At 35.8% G+C, this 23,521-nt stretch overlaps 1 protein-coding gene across 2 annotated transcripts; it reads right to left on the reverse strand.

Moving 5' to 3' along the window:
- Positions 1 to 3,142: 3,142 nt before the first annotated feature.
- LOC110465799 (sialin-like) lies at positions 3,143 to 22,408 on the reverse strand. Of its 2 annotated transcripts, none has more exons than XM_021521893.1 (11): positions 22,142 to 22,408; positions 16,535 to 16,722; positions 15,842 to 16,075; positions 15,207 to 15,294; positions 14,271 to 14,366; positions 11,630 to 11,751; positions 10,883 to 11,032; positions 9,156 to 9,288; positions 7,548 to 7,703; positions 6,505 to 6,590; positions 3,143 to 3,756 (listed from the first exon to the last, which is right to left on the reverse strand). In XM_021521893.1, the coding sequence occupies exons 1-11, from the start codon at positions 22,221 to 22,223 to the stop codon at positions 3,526 to 3,528; spliced, it is 1,566 nt and encodes a 521-aa protein (XP_021377568.1). In that variant the 5' UTR covers positions 22,224 to 22,408; the 3' UTR covers positions 3,143 to 3,525. The 2 variants fall into 2 exon arrangements, with proteins under 2 accessions (XP_021377568.1, XP_021377569.1); XM_021521894.1 differs by lacking the exon at positions 22,142 to 22,408 and adding an exon at positions 17,677 to 17,808.
- Between the last annotated feature and the right edge of the window lie 1,113 nt (positions 22,409 to 23,521).

Genomic DNA, 23,521 nt, shown 5'->3' on the forward strand with positions numbered 1-23,521 from the left:
CGTCGATTAACCGATGAAAGACCGATACATTTTTTATGATAAAACATCAGAATAATTCGGACTATCCAGTGATAAGCCCATGCTTGGTTATAAGCCCACCATTGAATCATATATTGCAGTTAGGAAGAAATGCCAACACAAGCTTTTTGTTGGGTCCCTTAATAAAACCATTCCGCTACTTTCAGTCAGAGATTATGTGTTGGCCTCCGGCGAATATTGCAGGATAAATATACGTATGACTTGCAACAAATTCCCCGTCCCCCTCCACCAGGAGGTAAAATCATACATTTACTAGTATAATGAACAGCCACTTTTTTCTATACTGTAAGTAAGATATGGGATTAGCTAGATATCCAACTCATAGGAGTTAGGATTTATAACAATTTTTGTGAGTATCATTCTCAAATATAATCAATTCCCAGAAGCTTGTACATTAATTAGAACTTGATTAATTCAATTGTACACGTATAACTAACTCTACATCATCACAAGCCATAATTAAATCTCTGGATCTCTAAAAAAAGACAATAAAATGAGATCTGTTGATCCACTCCACGGCAAACTACAAAGTAGGATCTGACAATATCTTATACGGGGTATTGCTTACCTTACATCCACTACCTGGAACATTATGTATCCTTTAACCTGCTTGTGAGGTGTCGCACCACTATATGACCTCAACCATGCAGTGTTGTTGGATCCTATACTTAAGAGTACTGTAGATGAATATTGGATCATACATGGTAGCATATTGTAGAGGAATATTAGAATCTCTCATCGCCCTTGGGGGTGAGGGTTGGGAGTCTCAACCCGAGGGGGAAGATTCTTAAGTTGCCAAACACAAGGCTTTGTCAAGTGTTTGGCAACTTAAGAATTTTTCCCTGCGGGTTTGAGATTCCCAATCTTACCTCAAAGTGGTGAATGATTCCCTGTTTCCCTGTGTATCATATACATAATGTAATTTCAATGTTAAAGCATAATGCACTGTTGATGTGACGTTGATGGATTGTTGACGTGACGTCATTGTATTGTTGACGTGACGTCATTGTATTGTTGAAGTGACGTCATACCATTGTTATGAATAGGGGAATCCCCCCGTCTCAACCCTAGGGTTAGACAAGGATATCTCACACAGGTAATTGTGACCCAGAGGTGGTCCAGGGTAAGAAAATGTCTGATCCTGCACTATAGATTAAAGTAATGTAGCAAAATGGCGTGGAGGTTATTATTACGATCTACACATGCCTGCCATTATTGTTTACAAATTATGAAAGAAATCTGAAGTGATATGTAGATCACTGGTAAAAAATGCCCGACACTGGAACAACAGTAAATTAAAAAAGCAACAATGGATTTGCATCAAGATATAAGTAAATATTTAAAATAAACTATAAATGAACATGAAATTTGTATCTTAAAACATCATTTTAATACATAGAAGAACTTTTTAAAATTGTCAAAAACACTGGCACTTGGGTCAAAAATGTAGGTAGCTTTCTCAATTATCACAACCTTGATTCAACACTCAAATGTAGATTAAACTGTATAAAATACTTTATTCCTATTTTAATAAGGCACGGGTAGGTCTAAATTTCATGAATTTGCCTATGCTGTGATCTCGTCTTAAGGATCCCTGTCCTGCTGCACTCTGGTTTTTCCTATATACAGTTATCTCCCCTTAACGTTGTTTTGGATGCGACTGTAGCATTGTTCAAGTGGGACAATTCTGTTGACCAGGTAGCTCAAATGGTTAGAGCAACAGTAACAGTCTGCAGTCTAGGGATGGAATTCTAGTCCAGCCCCACTGAGTCATACTCAGAACACTTGATGAGGAAACCAGAGTACCCAGAGAAAAAAAAACTGTTTTTGGAAAGGTGGCTCAGCCGTCTTTTTTTATGTCTGTGGTTTATTGAAATGAGACTCTTGACTTTAATGACATCCTGTGAACTGAATATCTTACAGAGAATCCTGGTCCATGACAGTCTCTTCTTTCAACCCTCACATTGACGAAAAACTATGAAATCTTGACAGATAAGCCAGCATCAATCCCCGCTCCCCAACCTTANCAAGGATTCACAGCACATAAAATTATATATATATTTACTCCTCACAGACTGAAATTCAGACTTGAAACTCTCACACTATTGTACATGGAATTCATAAAACATATACTACCACAGTTATTGATTCAGCAGTTAACATGTCCTTTGTTTACTGAGGTAACTTTTATCACAGAATATTTTTCAGCATTTTGAAAAAAACAACAGTATAGAGACAAATTACAACATATATACCATGGTTTCATATAACATAATTTAGCACCTGTGGAAGATATAGCTATATACAGTATGGTCCCTCTTTCATGCCACATACATGATGCAAGATCGTACATGCTGTACAATGTAGTTATTATAAATCACCAGGCAAACGTAAAAACCATTAAAGACAAAGGTAATCTTCTAGATTGGAACTGAAATTTTTGAGCACAGTAAAATATACAGTGACTTTACCCTGCTCAGTGATGTTGCTGCCAGTATATTTGACTAAAACTATCCTTAAAAGTTGTCGCCTGGAAAAGATTTTGCGATAAACTTAAAACTTTTGTTGCAACCTTTACATTCTATGCCAAAGTGTTCTATGGTAATTACATTAAGTTACATAAAGACATCTTTTATGGCTCAAAAGCTATAGCCCAGGCAAGATTACATAGGGAAAAAGAGAACTGTTATATTATAATTATTCCTGTCTCCCTTCATTTGAAGAAGTGACAAATAATTCTACCTCATTCTACCTCAAATAAAAGTTATCCTCAAATATCAACATTGTCATGGAAAACTCAGGAGACATTTGTAGAAAAAATTATCATATAAAGACATTTTACATCAATTTAAAAGAGAAATTTAACAGCAACAACAATCCTTATTGAAATTAGATCTTCACATCACTCTTGCTTAGTGATATGTCACATTCACATCAGAAAACATGAGCAACATTAAGATATAATTTTTAATTAGTGCAGGGATTTTTCATCACACTCATACACTCATTATTATCTGCAGTCCTTGTTACAACATTTCCTTATTTCGTACTCTCACCAGAATGTTGTAAAAATGTACATCATCTTCTCAGAGCATAAAAGCGCTCAGAAATTTTGATGTTTTTAATTCACAAAGGCTTGTACAGTCAGACTTCAACGATTCAAACTTTGCTGTACAATGGGGAAAATTAAAAACATCAGGACCTTCACCGAGGAATGTTAAACATTGAACATCGAGGTCCTGTAAACAAGACGGAATGGGAGGATTATGTGATGAAACACAAGCAGAGAAATCAATTTAAAATGTATAAATAATTAATATAGATTAACAGGTAGAAAATTTACACACTGAGCTTTGCAAGATGATTTGATCAAATTCAATATTTCATCGTTTGTTAATTCAATTTCCAAAGCTAGTACCAGCGTTGATGTGGTCCACCAGGTTATTGTACAAGACACAATATATCTCTGCAACATAGTTCTGCTTGCTATTTTTCCTCGTTTAAATGTTTGTACGGAATGCCTGACACATGAACATCTCTATCATAGGACTGAATGGGAGCTTGACCCGAGGACTGACCGGCAAAAGTCAGTACATCACCACCTTGATTGTTCCACGGCTGCTCCGAGCCCTCAGCAAGGAGTAGATAGAGTATAGTTCCGGCCAGATAAACCCCGGAACAGATATAAAACACGATCTGCCACTGTGCACGAGTTTGCTGAAAAACACACACAAACTGAAGGTTATAGTTGTTATGCTTAGAAATTTAATCAAAATGTTGTGATTTTCCCCATATTTATAATGTTTTACTTAAAGTCAAACAAACTTTTAGAAAAATATTTTTTAAACATATATTTATTAATATGCACTGTTATCTTCATTATTCCAATTAATACATTTTTTCACACATCTTCAAAGGATGTGAAAACTATAGATGCATAATAATATATAACAGTCACAATCTGATTTAAATATAAGGATGTTTATTTATCACCTACAGCATAAACATCCGAAGGCCACTTATAGAAGGCCATGTGCAGGTCACCAAGGTAATTTGCATAATCTTACGGTTAAACGCCCAATCACACTATTTCACATGATTTATTCTTCCCTCTCTTTATTTCAGCTTTGAACTATTTTTTTGACTACATATCCTTCACTGCATGGTCCATTTTCCTTCTGTGCAAATGTCTCAAATGGTACAATATATATTGTCTAAAAGAGCCATGGAATCAACAAACTAGGACTAAATGCAGCCATCCTGATCATATCTGTTATTTCGGGATTTAACTGTGCACTATGGTAGCAGTATACAGTAGAAATGGCCCGACTCTGATAAACATGGCACATGTCGAGGAAATGTAACACAGCGGATTTACCCTACACAACACATGTATACATGTATATATATTTGTAAACTGCATTACATTTACAATACATATAAAGTACTGAGAAGTGTATAAACCTCTTTTTTCTATGTATGTCACTTGTGCGAAAACCATGGTTACCATATCAAAAATTACCAAAAAATGCCAAAAATTGCTATTTTTGACCCCCGCAACTAGTAATTTTTTTCCTAAGTTCTGCCTGAATTTAAAGATTACCTACCTGGTTGCAGAATTATCTGGGCCCCAGTAAAGTTGTAAAACTTGATTTTTTGCAATTTTGCGTCATGTGCTGTTGTCAAAATTTTACCTCCTGTCCAGCTAGCCTTTCCTTTCGGATTATGGTCAAAATTTTATTCTCGAACCAGATTTTTTTTTTTTTTTACAAATGTGAACCTCACATAGCACACTTCATCATGCTTATACCAATTTTAGTACAGTTTTATTTTTATATTTTTTTTTACATATCATTATACAGGGGTTAGCCATTTAACAAAAATATCACCAATGGCCACAACCCTCTACTGTATACTGCTACCTATGGTAAAATGCAAGACCTTTGAAATGACTTTTTTTTCATATTCAGGATTTGGTAAGCTGCAATATGATTGGCAGATCCAGTGGTCACCTGTACATGACCTTCTAAAGATGGCTGACAGATATTCAGACATAGTGTACAATGGAGAGTTGTATATATTTAATCAGAATATGATAGTCAATGTGTATAATAAATAGCCATAATATCAATATATACATATAATACACAGTCAATATTAAATATAATATGTACAGTCAATAATGCAAATTTACATAATGTACAATTGATAATACTACAAAATACATTCTTATACATTTTTTGTGTGCATGTTTAGATTGGATACAGACCATGTTCTAATCTGCAATATAATCATGATCAATTGTGTTAATTGCTACCCATGACACTTAAGCCACACACCATTTCTAACCCAAACAATATGGCATCAAGCTCGCCTCTTAGCGCTGATAAGGCTAGCAGGCAACAGAACAGAAAGGATTGATGAAAAGTATACTGTATTTGTCGAATAAAAATAGTTAATATTCCTTGTTCTTACCTCCATTTATTAACGAAAACATTCGTTCCATCTGTGTGTAAGCATCTAGTTAAATCCAAAATCAAATGAAACATTTCACATGTGTCGTATGAATTTTGCACAAAACTCTTCACAGATCTAAACAAATAATCACTGATTTTGTTGATACACACGGATTGCCATGCCTTCTGACATGGAAATGTAAAAATTTGGTCAATGTTAATCCAAATATGTCGTACAAACTTTGGTAACAGGACATTCACGAACAATCCAAATATTCTGCCTTGTCATCATACAGATTGAGAGCTCGCCAGTATGGGCGGGGCCAAATGACCGACTTTTGAAAGCTTCTTTTGAATTGGTCAGTCCACTGAAGAATAATACGTCACCAGCACAGGTCACAGAGTACTTTACTACGTATTTGAAGCAAGGAAATACAATGTTTCTAATCATATCAGCATAGTGTATTTATTAAGGTGTGTTAGAATGGGGATATTACGTTGTTTTTCGTGTCTATACTAGCGATTAGAACATGAAATTTGGTTTAAACTCTCAATCAATCAGTCTCCAGTTCAAACAAAATCTAATGTTCTAATTGCAAGTATAAAAGCCACTCAAAACATCCTACTATCCCCTAAATATACAATCACTTAAAACAATATAACTGTGATAACCTGTCATCAATATTAAGTTTATTTTTGTGTGAAACATAAATATTGTTAATATTATATTGTCATGTAACAATTTTGGTTTGTTTGTGTTTTACGTCCTGTTAACAGCTATGGTCATTTAAGGACGTGCCAATGTTTTGTGGTGGAGGAAACCCGTAGTTCCCAGAGAAAAACCACTGACATTGTAACGGCCAGTACCTGGCGACTGCCCCACGTAGGTCTCGAACCCGCGACCCAGAGGTGGAGGGCTAGTGGTAGCAGAATGTCAGAAGCATCAATCACTTGGCCACCGTGCCTCCTTCATATAATAAAGAGATAAACGGTCAGTTAATATACTTACATTATTGTTGGTGAGTTGACCTACGATGTACGGTCCTACGAACCCAGGAATGGTGGCCAGGCAGTTACTGATCCCCATAAGTGTCCCTGTGTAGACAAGAGGGTTAAAAATATGTAATTAGAAATATACTGTATACCGGAAACTAGTAAAATATTTCCCTTCACCAATAAATTCATATTCACCCAGTGCTTATTTTGCCTTCACACGTAATTACACTACTATTTATGGTATGGTGTGTTTTTATATTGGCTGTCATGATAGATTTCTATCTCACCCTTCACAGATATATATGCCTCCCATTTAAGCAGAAAGAGTTCAGCTTTCACTCCCTTAAGTGAAGATAGCCCCGTGCAGAAAAGAAAGAGCTACATTCTGATGTCATAAAAAGAGAATGGCAATCCTGACGTCATAAAAAGGTGAATGGTGAACATTCACATGCCAAATATCCTTTTGTTTACAAATATAACTACTGCTGGTTGAGTTGTGACTGAAATAAAAGGATGAGAAAAAATAATCATCCCCTACCTAAGAAGGTGAAACAGAGAAGTCTCCGATCCTCAGGGTGATTATTTGTTTGTCTAACTCTCGGCAGAGCCTCAGGTTGGACAAACAAATAAATTGTCCTTTGGATTGGAGATTACTCTGTCACACAGTCAAGGTAGAGAAAGATTCTATTAGCCCTCATTGTGGAATTAGTACAAAAAAGGCAAACATTTCGATGGGGCGAAAATTTCCTGGTTTATAAAGTAGAGACCAGATATTACTCATTTTATTGCCCAAGCTTACTTTTATTTATCAAAATCGTCTTTAAAACAATTTCAATTTCCCCTTTCCAACATAAAAATACCGATGTTCCTTCTGAACCAGATTTCTACTAAAACTATTACAAATACATTAAGAAACATGCACGATAATATTTTTTAATCTTGCTCAAATAAAAGCGCTAGGTAAAGAGTGTTTCCAATAGGTGTTATTAAAAATTACATTACTACTGAATTCCCCCACTCCCAATTTTACCAAAAGATTTTCCTTGTCCAGCTTACCTGAAAAGTTGGGTGCAATATCTAGATGATTGACGTTGAACCCGCCCATACATAAACCACCGAGTCCTACAGCGAAAGTTAGCAGGGTCACCACTACAATGTGGTTACAGCCAGCGTATCCTATACAAAACATCAGGACGGCCGGTAACATCAACCCTGTAGTGGGGAAAACAAAACAGAGTTAATATTGAACTTAACTGAACAGTATTGTGTAGGTTCATAAAAGAGTTTCCAGTTTATAAAAATAAAATTCATCTATGTACATTTATATTAAACAGTCGGATTGTTTCAATGTTGATTTTGTTCCCCCACTTTACCCCCTCATATCTTAGAATGGTCTCAAAGCTGTCCTTAATTTCATGTCATATTATGTACAAAAAATGAAAGTAACTGAACTAAAAAAAAAAGGAAATTGCTTTTAGACCCTTTAAGGATTCTCGTGCAACTGTCAAAAAATGTAATTACGCATTGAAAACTGTTTTTATCATGACTACAGCTTTGATAAATCATTTCTGAAAAGTGAAAAGAAAACAATACTTTTGGGACCTTTATGAAAAATTGTATAGCTGAAAAACGAAATACAAGAAATCCTAGAAGGATCTTGGCGCCCACCACCAAGGGATCTTTATCTGATCTACAAAAGATGAACCTTTACTTTCTTTTCTCTTCATTTTCCTTACAGATATTATTACCAAGTCCCATGCTGGAAATTCTAAACTGTAGTTTTATACAATGACTTAAACCTTGTAATGTCAGATGTTTATGCAGCTATGAGAAATGATATTGTATTAGAATTGCAAAATAGTACCTATATGCAAAATGCTAAAATTTTGTTATTCTTGCAAATTAGAAGTGCTGACAATAGGAGATGAATTCTCATTAGGGCCAGGTGTATTTTTATGTGATGATGGTGGGCTAAAAGTCAAGAACAGTAGGTGCAAAATTCAGTGCGACTAGACCCTTCTAACCCTAGATTTCAGATTGTTATACTATCGTTCTAACCTACTGAGCTACCTGGTCAACAGAAGTTTCCTGGCCAAACAGTGCTTAGACACAGTTAATCCAAGATAAATTAAGGGGAGGTTACCGTACGTATGAAAAGCCAGAATATGCAGTTGGACAAGGATCCTTAAGCTTGACCAGTGACCTCCAAAATCTTATTTGGAGTAGGAGCTGATGTTACCATAATATGGTGTTTATGGTGTTAAGGGGTTCATGATATATCTTGTACACAAGCTCTTTACTATGGAGGACTTGACAGACACACAACCACACACTAACAAAGCACTTACTATTGTGGCACATTTTAATTGTACATAGGATTATAGTTGCCCTCAAACTTTGTGCTACAGGGAATATCCCTTTAGCTCAGTGGTAGAGTGTATGACTAGAAAGTCAGGGATTGCCGGTTTGTTCCCTGGTGAAAGCATACTATTCTCTTGCCTGTTACACTATATAACACATCCCCCTCATCCCCATCCCTTCCTCTATCTACAAAAGTTGGAGCTAACTATTATAAGTAAATCTGAACTTGGTTGTGTAGTTGAGATACATGTATCAGGATTTAAGACTGATATGAATTGCATTCTGTGTCGTAAACGTACTCACCCAAGGTCATGAACATCTTGCGGGTATTTTTTGTGGACAGGTAGCCATTTTTACGTATAAAATCAGCTATTTGTCCTGATGATGTCTGACAAATACAGCATACAACGTATGGCAGCGCAGACACAAAACCATTCTAAAAATATAAAACAAATCAGCAATCATCATCAGAAGTAAGATATACATTCAGGATTACATAAGATGTATATCAGCAAGAAAGTTTTTTCCCCTCCAACTTAACACAGACGTACATGTATATAACAAAAGGGCATTGTAATAGGTTTAATTACTTACAGGTAAAAGATACAGAATAAAAAGAGGCATTTATACATGTATGATATACATTTACTTATCCATGCTGAAAAGAGGAGGATTATCATGAAGTTGTAGCGGAACTAGACTGGGTTGATCGCGGTGACCTGGTACATGTAGCTCTATCAGGAGAGTGACTGTTTAATATAAATAATAGTTCGAGTTCTTATATAACGCTTTATCAAAACCTAGTTGGTAGGTCGTCTCAAAGCGGGTAACAATTTATTATCAGTAGTTACATGGCCTAAGCGTGTAATTATCAAATCCGTAAACTTTCATTGAAATCGGCCAATTAGTTTAGGAGGCAGACAAAGTTTTTTTTTAACAAAGGGTCATAACTCCTTTTAAATGGGTCGGAATGAAAAAAAAATCTTTAAAATCGACCCAGTAGATTAGCAGAAGTTGTCAGGACAAAGATTCTTCAACAAAGTGCCATAACTCCATAAAAAAGTTGAAAAAAATACCTGGATACACAACACCAGCTGGTAGTTATCATATCTGAAAACTTTCATTGAAATTGGCCCAGTAGTTTTGGAGAAGTTGTCCAGACAAGGATTTTACAACAAAGGGCAATTATTTCGTAAAAAAAAGGTCAGAATGAAAAAATAATACCTGGGTGCACAACTTCAGGTGGTAGTTATCATATCTGGAAACTGTCTTTGAGATCGGTCCATAACATTAGAAGGAGTTGTACAGACAAAACATTTCAGGATTTTTTTTCAACAAAGGACCATAGCTTCGTAGTAAAGGGCCAAAATGAAAAAATGATACCTGGATGCACAACTTCAGATGGTAGTTATTATATATGGCAATTTTTGTTGAAATTGGTTCATTACTTTAGAAGAAGTTTTTCTACGAACAGACAGATGGACAGACAATTCAGCTGATTCCAGTATACTTCGTTGCGGGGGGTATAACAATAATTTATATTATTTATGTACATACCTGAATAACACTTGTGCCCTACAAATTCTACTGAGAAATCTTATGTCATTACCGTACCAGCTTAACTGCAGGCGCATTCCCTGTTCCCAGGACATTTGCCAAAGTGGGAATTAAGGGGTCTGTTTGTGGATAAATACGGTAAGAATGTTGCCTAGTTAATAAGCTGTCATTACTCTCTCTCTATAGGCTATGTACTCTGTGAACTTCAATTTTATCATCATCAATCTCTAAGCCGTTAAAGGGAATATTATAAACACCTGTTCATGACAGTATAAAACAACACCTTTTATTATTACATATTACATACAGCAATACCTACTAATTATATAACAATACCAGCAAATAAAAATTGTATGTCTACATAAAGTGCTAACAATAAAATATGAAATATAAAACAGATATTTCAGACACATGTATTGACACATCAATTATGTGAGAATGTATATTACATGTATACTGAGTGACAACATTACCTCTGATATATCAAAATTGAGAATGTGTTTCATATACGAGGGAAGACTTGTCAACATGGTGTAAAATCCCCAGTTGTTGGCGAAGTGACCAGCACAGATCCCCCACACCGCCTTGGACGTGAGGATGGCCTTCCAGGGAGTTCGCACTCGCTGGAATGAATAATACATATACATTATTGGCCATTTGTCAATCATCTACCATATACGTTGCTAATATATTATTTTTACAAGTATTTCAAAAAAAAATTGTAGTTCATTATCAAAAATTATATAAATATAGAAACTTTCTTTATTTTACAACAATTATGAAACAAGTTATTTCAAATTATATTTATCATTCTTGTTGGCTCAGAAGTTAGCACGATGGGGGTCTTAATGTGGAAGGAAACCAGAGGAAACCGATGTGGTTGAGCAGGTGACCCCATAAGTTGTCATGTCCACTCGTAGAATCAATTCCTTACCGCCTTTTGTGAAAGGTGAGAACGTTATCCACAACACAACACGACTAACCGGGTTTCATGTACAGGGAAACGTGTCATCAATCCAGATAACTTGGCTTTCATCATCCTAAATTTTTAAGTATCAGTAATTGTTCTCTCTTCAAATGAATTATTACCGACCTGCAGATGTCTTATGATAATGTCTAGTTCTAACACGACCTATAATTGTCTACGTATGTGTCCCAGCCTACAGATGTCTAGTGTTCCAACCCTCGGGTTTCTATGAAAGTGTTCCATCGTTACCTACCTGTTTTAGACCTATAGATGTCTCTATGTACGAGCGTTCGTCCAGTGATATCGTCGGATGTTTGGCAGGCGTGTCATACACCACAAACATCCACACTACAAACCACAAGCACCCGAGTAAACCTGTAAATCAAAGGTCATACTTATCATTAATTCCAGAATCATCTAATCGAAAATAATATCATTATTAGTTCAATTATGTTGAAGTTGAAGAGGTTATCTCATAAGTGATGGTTGTAAAAGTTGGCATTTAGACCCAAAGGCCCATCCAGGTAGCATATTTGTAATTGTTTTCTCATACCCAGCAATTGTATATATGGTTATGGAGTGGGAATCTCAAATGTTCCATTAAGATCTTGGAACAAAGTTCATCAGGGCAAGGCAGATCCCAAGGCATATCCTGGTAGCATAAATAGCAATATATCTTTATATATCTTATATGGTTTCAACCGTTTTATAGCTTTTACCTAATCAACTAAGTTGCCAGGGGTGGAACAAGACCCTCGAGTCAATCTTAGTTGCATATGAGTATTTTGCATTCTTGAGTTCAAGTTACTGACAAATACTCCAAATAAACACCTCCATATCAGCTATTTTTTTTGAGTAATTATATTAAAGGACATACATACTGAATATGAAAAATAATCAAATGAAAACAAAGTGAGTGGAGTCTCGCAAAGATATACCCCTATCCCTCTAATCTGTTGAGCCCACTTTAAATTGCAAGTGACCTTTGACCTTTTAACCTAGACTTGTGACCACGAAAATCTATTCAGGTGTAGAACTTGATGTTACCATAATAGTAATGTACCATCAGGTAAATATAAACTAAAGTTGTTGAGGTTTTTTTGAAATATCTTGTACTCAAGTTTTTTACTTCAAAAGTGGTGAAGTGTGATCAGTGATCTTTACCTTTGGCGCTTTTTCGTAGACTGATGATAACCGAAAGCTACTAAAGTTTATATTTCCAATATTACAATACATATACTATCATCTATGGTGTAAATATGAACTAAATGAGTTGAGGGGTTATGTACTACAGACACTACAAACCACAAGCACCCGAGTAAACCTGTAAATCAAAGGTCAAACCTATCGTTAATTCCAGAATCATCCAATCGAGAATCATAAATGTCAATATTATGTTCAATTATGTTGAACCTTTAAGAGGTTATCTCATGATTGATTGGGGAATTTGTTTTTGAAATCTGGTAGATAAAAGGTTGGCAAGACAGACCCAAAAGCCAATCTAGGTAGCCTATATTTGTAATTGTCTTCTGATACAAGCAATTGTATATATGTTTATGGAGTGGGTTCTCATTAATGTTTCCATGTTCTGATCCTGGAACCTAGCCCATCAGGGCAAGGCAGATCCCAAGGCCAATCCTGGTAGCATTAAAAGAAACATACATGTATCTTTATGTTTCTTATTTGGTTTCAACCATTTCAAAGCTATTACTAAATAGACTAAGTCTCCAGGGGCAGGGCTGGGCCGGGCCCTGGAGTCAATCCTAGTTGCATATGATTTTTTTCATGTCTAGAAGTTTTTTGCATATGCAAAATTTGCCGTATTTAAATGGGACACAATTTTGCACATGAAAGAAGTCCCAGTTTTCACAAAAATACAAACAAAATTGATGACCCATGTGTTAGAAAATGGTTAAGGTTATTGGCAAATACTCTTAATAATCACCACCATAGAAACTACTTTGTTACAACAACCAGTTTCACATCATGGATTATTATGAAGACATTCATACTGTATATGAAAAATAATAAAATGAAAACAAAGTGAGCGGAGTCTCGTATAGGTATACCCCCTATCACTCTTCCGTTGAGCCCACTTTAATTTGCCAGTGAACTTTGACCCTTTAACCTTGACCTGCGACCACCAAAATCTACTCAGGTGTAGAACTCAATGTTACCATAATAGTAATGTACCACCGGGTTAATATAAACTAAAATTGTTTAGTTTTTTTTTTAAATATCTTGTACACAAGTTTTTTTCTTCATAAGTGGTGAAGTGTGATCTGTGATCGTGACCTTTGGCCCTTATAATCCTTGACTGATGATCACCAAAATCTTATAAGGTTTAGAACTTGATATTAACATGACATTGTTTGAATAAGTCAGGCAATCCATAGTCCCCCACCGGTAATAATTTCTATATTTAATAAACAGTACACTTATGTCAGGATGTACCTACTGTTAGGACAGTATCCTGATACAAACTTCTTTCACTCCTTCATCCCAAGATGTCCTTGTACACCAAATTTGATTACTCCAGGTGAAATAGTATAAAAGATATGCCAAAGACAAACATTTTCAAAAGTTAGGGTCAAAGGTCAAGTCATAGGTCACAGTTACCTAATTCTTGCACTCTGCACTCTGTCATTCCAAGATGTCCTTGTACACCAAATCTGGTTAATCCAGGTAAAAAGAAAAGAAGATATGACCTGCACAGTGAGGTTATAGTGACCTGCTTCTTGTACTCCATGGGAGAGCGCAAACCTATAGTCCCCCCTCCCCCCCCTCGGGTACCGGACGGGGACTAATAATTAACTAAATGTAAAATGTCAAATACTACGTACAACAGATGTATCAAACTTATATAAAATGTATAAAATAAGTGAAACAATTACCAAATATGTAGAAGACGGAAGGCCAGCCACCAAAAAGGTCCGAGTCACACAGTATCCCAGATATAGGCATGGAAATTACAGTCCCCAGCTGGGCCCCTGTATAGATAATAGTTTATTAGTTAATTAGCGGCATTTTAATTTAACCACAATTCTTAAATCAGTATCTAGTGGTTATCTTATAATCAACAATAATCAACAATAATCAACAGGGTTAGAAACTGACAACACCTCATTAACAAGTTTATTTGTGAACATTTTGCAGATTGTTTGTATATTTAAGCATACATTTGGTATCAATAACTTTGTTGTGGTGTTAAGTAGATTATCCAGAAAAGCTACCACTATATACTTGTTATATGTGTAATATTGTTTCATTCCAAATGTACATGTCAGTTTATTACACAATCATGGGAAAGTAGAAGGAAAAAAAACCAGCTTTACATTTGAAAAAAATGCATCTTTACTGAAGTAAGTTAAGAAATAAAATTTTCAGTAAAGATGTACAAAATGTCTTCTTTACATGTATTAAGGTCCAGTAATGACTTAATATTGACCAATTAGAATGATATTTTCTATTAACTGCATTCAAAATTTCAAATTTTCTGTTCAACTGCAGATGAAGCAACACCAAGATCACAGGACCTTGTTTTTGTACATCTTTGGTACATACACTTAGTTATTACCAAGTACCTAACTTATTGATAGCATTTTTGTAGGCAGAATTATATACCAAATGATAGCAAACACTTGTTCGAAGTTTTGACGATCGCCTAGCGTACAGGGTGGTATCCAAGCAGAAGCCTAAACGGAACCAACAAAACCAATCTAAGAGCAATGCTATTGGTTATATCTCTGGAACTGTGTTCTAAGTTCTGGATGCAAAATATACAACTATACACACTACCCTGATATATTTAGGACAAATAAGTTACACACCTGCGTATGTAAATCCTGCCAGCTTACTCCTTTCCCAGAGCGGCGCCCATTTACCCCACATGGCACTCATGGCAGGAAAAGTGACTCCCTGTTGATAAAACATAGGCTAATGTACAGATCCTTGTTATGCTTCAAACTTTTAATTAGTTTGTTATACATAATGTTTACAGGTTCAATAATCTAACAAATCCTTTTTAAAGTTGTTACCGAAGAAATATTTAAGGAAAGCAAAAAATCAAGGAATCAAAGATATCCCATTAATATCAATTTAATGGCAATCAATTATTCACATTAAAGGAGCAATTAAAAGTGTGGAGTTACTCTTAAAGAAGAGAAATGAATGCTACAAGTCTGATACAGGAAACCATTCTCATGTTCAAGCATGGATTTTGTGCTCAAGCCGCATTTTTTGTTTCCGTTATAAACTAATAGAAAAAAAATCTTAATTTGTCAATGATTTGCAAAAACATTGAAGAGACTTAAAGATGAAAACTGTTTTCAATGTTTACATTTGACTTTTTAATTGTTTGACATATTGATTGTTGCGAGTTACAAGAAAGTAAGTTGAGCACGAGAATCACTGGTTTCGTGAGTACTGGCCAAGGGGAGGGAAGTGCGATATTAATATTTCTCACCTCTCCCAGGCCTTCTATGACCCTGAGAGCAATGAATGCTCCTAGTCCCAGATGGTTGATGACAACAGGAGTTAGGAGTGTAAGGGCTGCTGTAGACAAGACACCAAAACCAAATAACTTCTTGGCCCCGAACACTTCAGCCAGCCAGCCCCCAGGGAGCTGGGTCACTATGTAGCCATAGAAAAATGATCCCAGGACAATTCCTTGTGTGCTTTCGTCCCAGTTCAAGTCTCCCTGTGGAAAGAAGAATACAGCATTTTATCACTGGATTAAAACTATAACTTTTTTACAACACAATAATATTATTGATGACATGACCTTTCTATTAATTCTATGTATAATTAGGTTGAAGTTTCTTTTTTCTGGGGGCCAGTGTGAATTTCAGTATTCACTGATCTGACAGCTTTTTAAAAAGAAATCTTGCCTAAATGTGTTAGGCTATCTTTTAGAATAAATAATGCACAATTATTATAGATATAACCAGCTTTAAAGAATGTATTTCAAAAGGAATCATCATTTCATTTTAATTATATAATGTATTGAACATTGAGAAGGAAGAAAAAGGGCAAATTTGTGATTATGATTGAATCTTTATAGTGAACCACTGAATGCTTAAATCACCTGTGTTATACCTGTCTAGAACACCTGTCTAATCAATTACCTACCTGTCTAGCCTGTAAGCCATTCACTCACCTGTTTTGTTGTGCTGTTGTCTGACCCATGGGTAGTAGGACAAGCATCAATACTATGGTTGTCAATCTTTTTTGTGTTGTTCACCATGGCAACCAAGGCCACGCTGAGATTGACACGGAGACAGTAGACATTGAAAAAACCCAGGAATGCGAGAACGGCCAGCAAGTGACGTTTTCCAAACTTCTCCCCTGGAACATAATAGTGACATTTGAATGTTACAGAGGAAAGTATTGTAGTTTAACTAAGGTCATTATTTTCTTTATGCCTTCACTAAGGTTCAAACCCAGGACCTACAGTAGTGTATATAACAGAAAACTGCCACATCCGAGGATGTGATTCTTCACTTTATAATGTTGTTAAAGTGTAAGGGAATTTAAAGCAGCATAGCAAACGTTTGTATTGCAATCGAAAAGTTTTAAGTCTCGTCATTTTCACTTTGACAGAAATTCTGGAATAGTTTCCGACAAATCTTTGCTGTCAGTGATGGAAACAGTTACCATAGAAAGCATGCCATAATGTTCGAACACACATAGATAATAATAATAAACAACATTTGATATTATAAGTGCCCTATCTAGAATAAGCCACTTTAAAGTGCTTTACAGTACATAGATATACAATTTATTTAATCAATACAATTAGCATATATACATTAATCGACACAATTTTGAGGAATTCGCAGGAGCTGCCTTATCACGCGCTAACTACTAGTCGTATGCCACCTGGCTAATATCTCCCTATGTGTGTATGCCTGCGTGTGTGCTGGAGATGTATTGTGTTCTGTTTTGTATCATTTATAGTACCACCTCACTTGAATACTACAGCACAGATACCGGTACCACAACATCCACCCCAGACCATTTTATAATTCACCTGGGTTGTTGGAGTTAATCTGGATAAGTCCATTATGGTCTACAGAGGTGAAAGGGTTAAAACAAGTAAAATATATGCACAAAAATTCTGAAAAATTAAGAATTGGTTTTTACTTAAATAAGCTAACATGCAGCGAAATTTTGAAAAATTAACTGATGTTTTTTCTAATTAATAAAGACCATATGCAGTGGAATTCTGAAAACCTACGCACTGTTTCATCTCCAAAACATACCACACAAGAAGATATCTTCACTTTATAGAGCACTTACCTTCAGCTGACTGAGCCATTCTACTATGTCCTTGGGACTTACTGGAACTGTCCTCAATCTCAAAAGATTCAATAATTTTGGTATCCTTATCTACAGATATGTTTTCCTGTTGACCGCCGTCACTTATCACCTTCATTTTCATGATGATACGAAATAAATTACTACATACTCCTGGAAACGTGACTAAATTTATTGGTAATTAAACTTGTATTAACAAAAATGAAGGTAAAGGTAAAAAATCAATTTGACGCAACACCTTAACAGAGTATGAATAAAAACTGACGATTTCAAGTAAAAATTTAATCTCAGTTAGAATCCTTTTAGAATGATCATCTAAACATCGAGATGTCCGTTAGACGCTTAAATAGAAACAACCGTTGATACACTGATGTTATTTATAGTAGGTATGTTGATTCTGAGAGTCAAATTATTCCTTAGTTGTGTGTTTCAACTGCTTGTAGAATCCAAGGGGAAAAGAGAAATTTAAACAAATTAACACTGAATACATTCCAGATCTGCACTAAGCTTGCACGTAAATGCGACTATTTAAATAACATTATCTTATCCATCACTAATATATATGGTGTTATATATCATAGTAAGGTACTTATATCTAGTTTCAAGATGCTCACATGCCTACGTTTATCTAACATGATAACAATTATGTTTGTTTAACCTCACAAACAGTACTATACTGTAACCACACTTACATAAGTAAGTACAGTCAAACCGGTAAAAAAAACTAACCATGAGATGTCCAAAATTGTTGGTCTCTTATTACTTACTACACATTCAATTCACGAAGAAATCACTATGATTGGGGAACATTTAAAATGGTCTCTTAATACAGGTGGTCTTTTGATACCTGTTCAGTTCACAAAGAAATCACTATTGAGCACATTTATAATGGTCTTTTAATACAAGTAGTCTCTTTATATATTCAGTTTACAAACTAGAACACTGACAGGTCAGTAAGGGCCCCGTCTTGTGGCAATATATCCCCCATAATCATCAAGAAGCAATCTGCCCATATAGCTGAGCTTGACGTTTGACATTTGGACTTCAAAAAGAATCGCAAGGAAGCAAAATATACCTTTTTATATGTGCTATGATGTGAGTCTTGTTTCCTTCCACCTCCATATTTGCGGGGCTAACAGAAATGCAAATACCGGGTGCGATACTCATTTGTTAGCTTTGATTTGTTTTATTTCACCTTTAATACCTCCTCCATCAAGGACCAGGGTCAAAGTCAGAGATCCACTTTGTCTTTGACCTTTGGACCCAAATGACATTGAACATTAACCCAGTGACCCTGATTTTTGGTCAGTTGACTTATTCTTTAATTCTGACCAACTTTGCTTCTTATTATCATAACAAAATGTTCGTCAGTGAAAAATACAAAACTTGACCCTTTGGACCCCGTTACCTGGACCTAAGGTCAGTAGACTCTGTACTAAGTTCTGAACAACATTGCTTCATAATGTCATAACAAAATGTTCATCAGGGAAAAGGTACAGAATTTAACCTTCACCTTTGACCCAGTGACCTTGACCTTTGGTCAATTGACCCATTGTTTAATTCTGAGCAACATTGCTTCAAAGTGTCATAGCGAAATGTTCACCAGTGAAAAGATACAAAATTTAACCTTGACCTTTGACCCAATGACCTTGGATCAGTTGACTCCTTGTTTATTTCTGATCAACTTTGCTTCATCATGTCATAACAAAATGTTAATCAGTGAAAATTTGCCAAATTTGACCATGACTTTTGAATCTAATGACCTTGACCTTTGACCTCGACTTTTTACCTCAGTGTGTCTCTTTGTTTAATTCCGAACAACTTTGCTTCATAATGTCATAGTGAGATGTTCACCAGTGAAAAGCTTCAAAATTTGATCTTGACCCCTGACCCGATGACCTTGGGTAAGTTGACTCATTGTTTAATTCTGATCAACTTTGCTTCATAATGTCATAACAAAATGTTCATCAGTGAAAAGATGTAAAATTTGACATTGACCTTTGAACCTAATGACCTTGACCTTTGACCTTGACTTTTTACCTCAATGTGTATTTTTGTGAACTGAACATCTTGACCATTAGTTTCATGTACATCGGTCAATAAATACCAAAGTTATCAGCCAGGAAAAAAATTTGTGGACGGACAGATAGACAGACAGACAAACAGACAGAGTGATTACTATAGGGCACCCGTATCTCTGATACGGGGCCCTAAAAAATCACTATGGAGAACACTTATAATGGTCTCTAATACAGGTGGTCTTTTAATACCTGTTCAGTTTACAAATAAATCACTATTGAGCACATTTAAATGGTCGCTTAACAGGGATGGTCTCTAAATACAGGTTCAGTTCATTATGGATTTACGATTGGGAACTTTTAAAATGAAGGGTGGTCTGGTAATGCCAATTCAGTCCACAAAGAAATCACTTTAGTGAGAGACATTGAAAGTGGTCTCCCAACACAGGTGGTCTCATGATACTGATTCAGTTCACAAAGAAATGACTATAGTGGGAGACATTGAAAGTGGTCTCCCAACACAGGTGGTGTCATGATACCGGTTCAGTTCGCAAAGAAATCCCTTTAGTGGGAGACATTGAAAGTTGTCTCCCAACACAGGTGGTCTCATGAACTATAGTGGGAGACATTGAAAGTGGTCTCCCAACACAGGGGGTCTCATGATACTGATTCAGTTCACAAAGAAATGACTATAGTGGGAGACATTGAAAGTGGTCTCCCAACACAGGTGGCCTCATGATACTGATTCAGTTCACAAAGAAATCACTTTAGTGGGAGACATTGAAAGTGGTCTCCCAACACAGGTGGTCACATGATACCAGTTCAGTTCACAAAGAAATCACTTTAGTGGGAGACATTGAAAGTGGTCTCCCAACACAGGTGGTGTCATGATACCGGTTCAGTTCACAAAGAAATCACTTTAGTGGGAGACATTGAAAGTTGTCTCCCAACACAGGTGGTCTCATGAACTATAGTGGGAGACATTGAAAGTGGTCTCCCAACACAGGTGGTCACATGATACCGGTTCAGTTCACAAAGAAATCACTCTAGTGGGAGACATTTAAAGTGGTCTCCCAACACAGGTGGTCACATGATACCGGTTTTGGTTCACAAAGAAATCCCTATAGTGGGAGACATTGAAAGTGGTCTTACAACACAGGTGGTCCCATGATACTGATTCAGTCCACAAAGAAATCACTTTAGTGGGAGACATTGAAAGTGGTCTCCCAACACAGGTGGTCTCATGATACCGGTTCAGTTCACGAAGAAATCACTATAGTGGGAGACATTGAAAGTGGTCTCCTAACACAGGTGGTCTCTGAAAGTATATGGTCAGATGAATAGGATTTTTTGTAGTACATCTATATTTCTGTATATCAGTTACAACCTACATATTATAAAAAAACATGCTTTAGCACTAGAGTTAATATCATCTGATAAGTCAATGCTCACAAATAAGCCCATTCCCCTCTTTGATAAATATCCCAGGAATTTAGTTCCTGCAATTAGAATTTGTAACTCACAGTTGTTTTAATTACTTATAGATCATATAAGGTACCAGATATTTACCTGCTGAAAATGATGATTTTTTTTTTTATCTAATTTTATTAATTCAATTATATTTCATCTTAAACTCATATACTCATATACCTTTGTTTGGTGTGTATTATAATCATTGATCAGTGACTGTTGTTGGACAATATTCAGAGTCTTGATAATCGTTTTCAAATTGTTTACACATGACAGTATGTTATCAATATGTAACGAAGTCACAATTTATATATATGGTCTTTGGTGAATGAAGGTGGTTCTTTGTTTAATATACATCATGAATTTACTTTATAATTTATGCACACTTAACTGTTAAATATTATAATTATAAACGACAGACCAATATAGACATATCTATGTCAAATTCTTAAATAGTTAATTGATAGTATGTATACTAGCCCTTTATTCCTCTGGCCCTGATACTAACCTGCGTTTCCTCTGGCCCTGACACCAGACTTGGACATTTTTACAGATAAATGTCTGGTGAAACTAGCCCAAATTTCCTGTGGCCCTGACAACAGACAGCTGTGATATTTTGACAATGAGACATATGTCATAATCATCATCATCATCTTCCCTGGACAGGAATTAACTCTGTGTGCAGTGTGTTATTCCAGGGACATGCTGCAAGCATGCCAAAGCCACCAGTTAAAACAATGATATTTTGGTAATTTCAATATATAAGGTAAAAACAAGCACTGTCCAGGACCTCAGGGCTTTTTTCAGCAGATCCAGGTTTGGGCCAAGTCTGGTGTCAGGGCTAGATGAAACTCGGGTTATGATAGTACCTATACTATTGTATAACGGGTTTTTTTAAATTCTGATTTGTAGTGTCACTTTTATTTACCAACCTGTAAAGGTGTAATGTTTATAATTACCTGGGGGAGGCAAAACTTCCTCTTCCTGTACATTGCTCGTCCTATCACCAAGTAAGGGTTTCTTCTGTTCATCTCTCTCCATTATTCCTTTTGATCCCGTGGAGACAACCTATCAGTTTTTTGTCAAATTTAATTCATTATAACAGCTGAACCCGTTATCAGCCATACAGGTGTGTATATAAAGTGGTATTCTTAGATTCCTTGTGTTGTCAGATCAGCTGACATTTGGCCTCTTCCACATGGACTTTAATTTGTTTACGTTGAAGAACGGGTGGCAAGGGAAGCAACTCTTTTAACTTTCTTGGCTTTGGCCTGTAACCTGCAACCTCCTTCAGCATAACGCTGTTTCGCCCCGCTGTTTGAACTTTTCTCCGACATGATAATAGAATTTATAAATGCTTTCGTAAAAGCAACACATACCTTGCGGAATTTTCAAATGATTGTTTCGGACTTTATTTTTCTAATTTGATACAGTTGTTACGGCAGTAGCGGATCACTTTACATATAATTGCTACACACGATTTTTGCAAAACTTTTTTTTAAAGACATCATATATTTTCAGAAAGTGCATTTAATTACCTCTCCAGTGATACACTTTTTCCGAGGTAACTGATCGCATCTAATTATTAATTGAAGCCTTTGCAACGAATACACTTTAAATATAACTCCAATACATGTGCCAACTCTCAAAACATATGTTGAAATTTGAAATCGTGAATGCACGTGGAACGATGCTATGCGAATGCATACGCGTGCGCAGATGAACACTGATCCGTTATAGCCGAAAAATCACACATCGGATACGACACAATAACGCATGTAAGCATTATCCAAGATTACCAAACAATACATGATTCTGAAACAAAACAATATAATTCATCATTTAAATGCATATTTATTTGGTTGTAAGTGTGTATTTTAATAGAATCTATTTCTTCATCGAACCGTCCGTTTTCCAAGATGGCGGTCATCGCTAGAGGAGCAGATTGAGAAAATATAAAATTCGGGATTTCTGGACATGATACGTATATGAAGTTATTTTGTTTGTTTGTACATTATAAGAAACAACTTGTTACCATGTGCAAACAATTAATTTCTTTCTAGGATCAATACATTTTGTGTAATCAGCTTTTGTTGATCCGCTACTGCCTTAACAACTGTGATGAAAATGAAATATAGTTAGGCCGCATATTCCTCATTTGACGGAATGAGATTTCGTTTGAAGAAAAAAATGTCCAATGGTCGTATACATTTTTAAAGGGACGAAAATCCATGTCTATTTGTACTCCTATCATGGTAATAAGCACTTAAACTACATGATCATTAAAATCACGCAACTATACTGTTAATTTAAAAAGTAAAATTTAAGAAAGCAAAAAC

Source organism: Mizuhopecten yessoensis, unplaced genomic scaffold (genome assembly GCF_002113885.1).
Source record: "Mizuhopecten yessoensis strain PY_sf001 unplaced genomic scaffold, ASM211388v2 scaffold11101, whole genome shotgun sequence".
Lineage (NCBI taxonomy): Eukaryota > Metazoa > Mollusca > Bivalvia > Pectinida > Pectinidae > Mizuhopecten > Mizuhopecten yessoensis.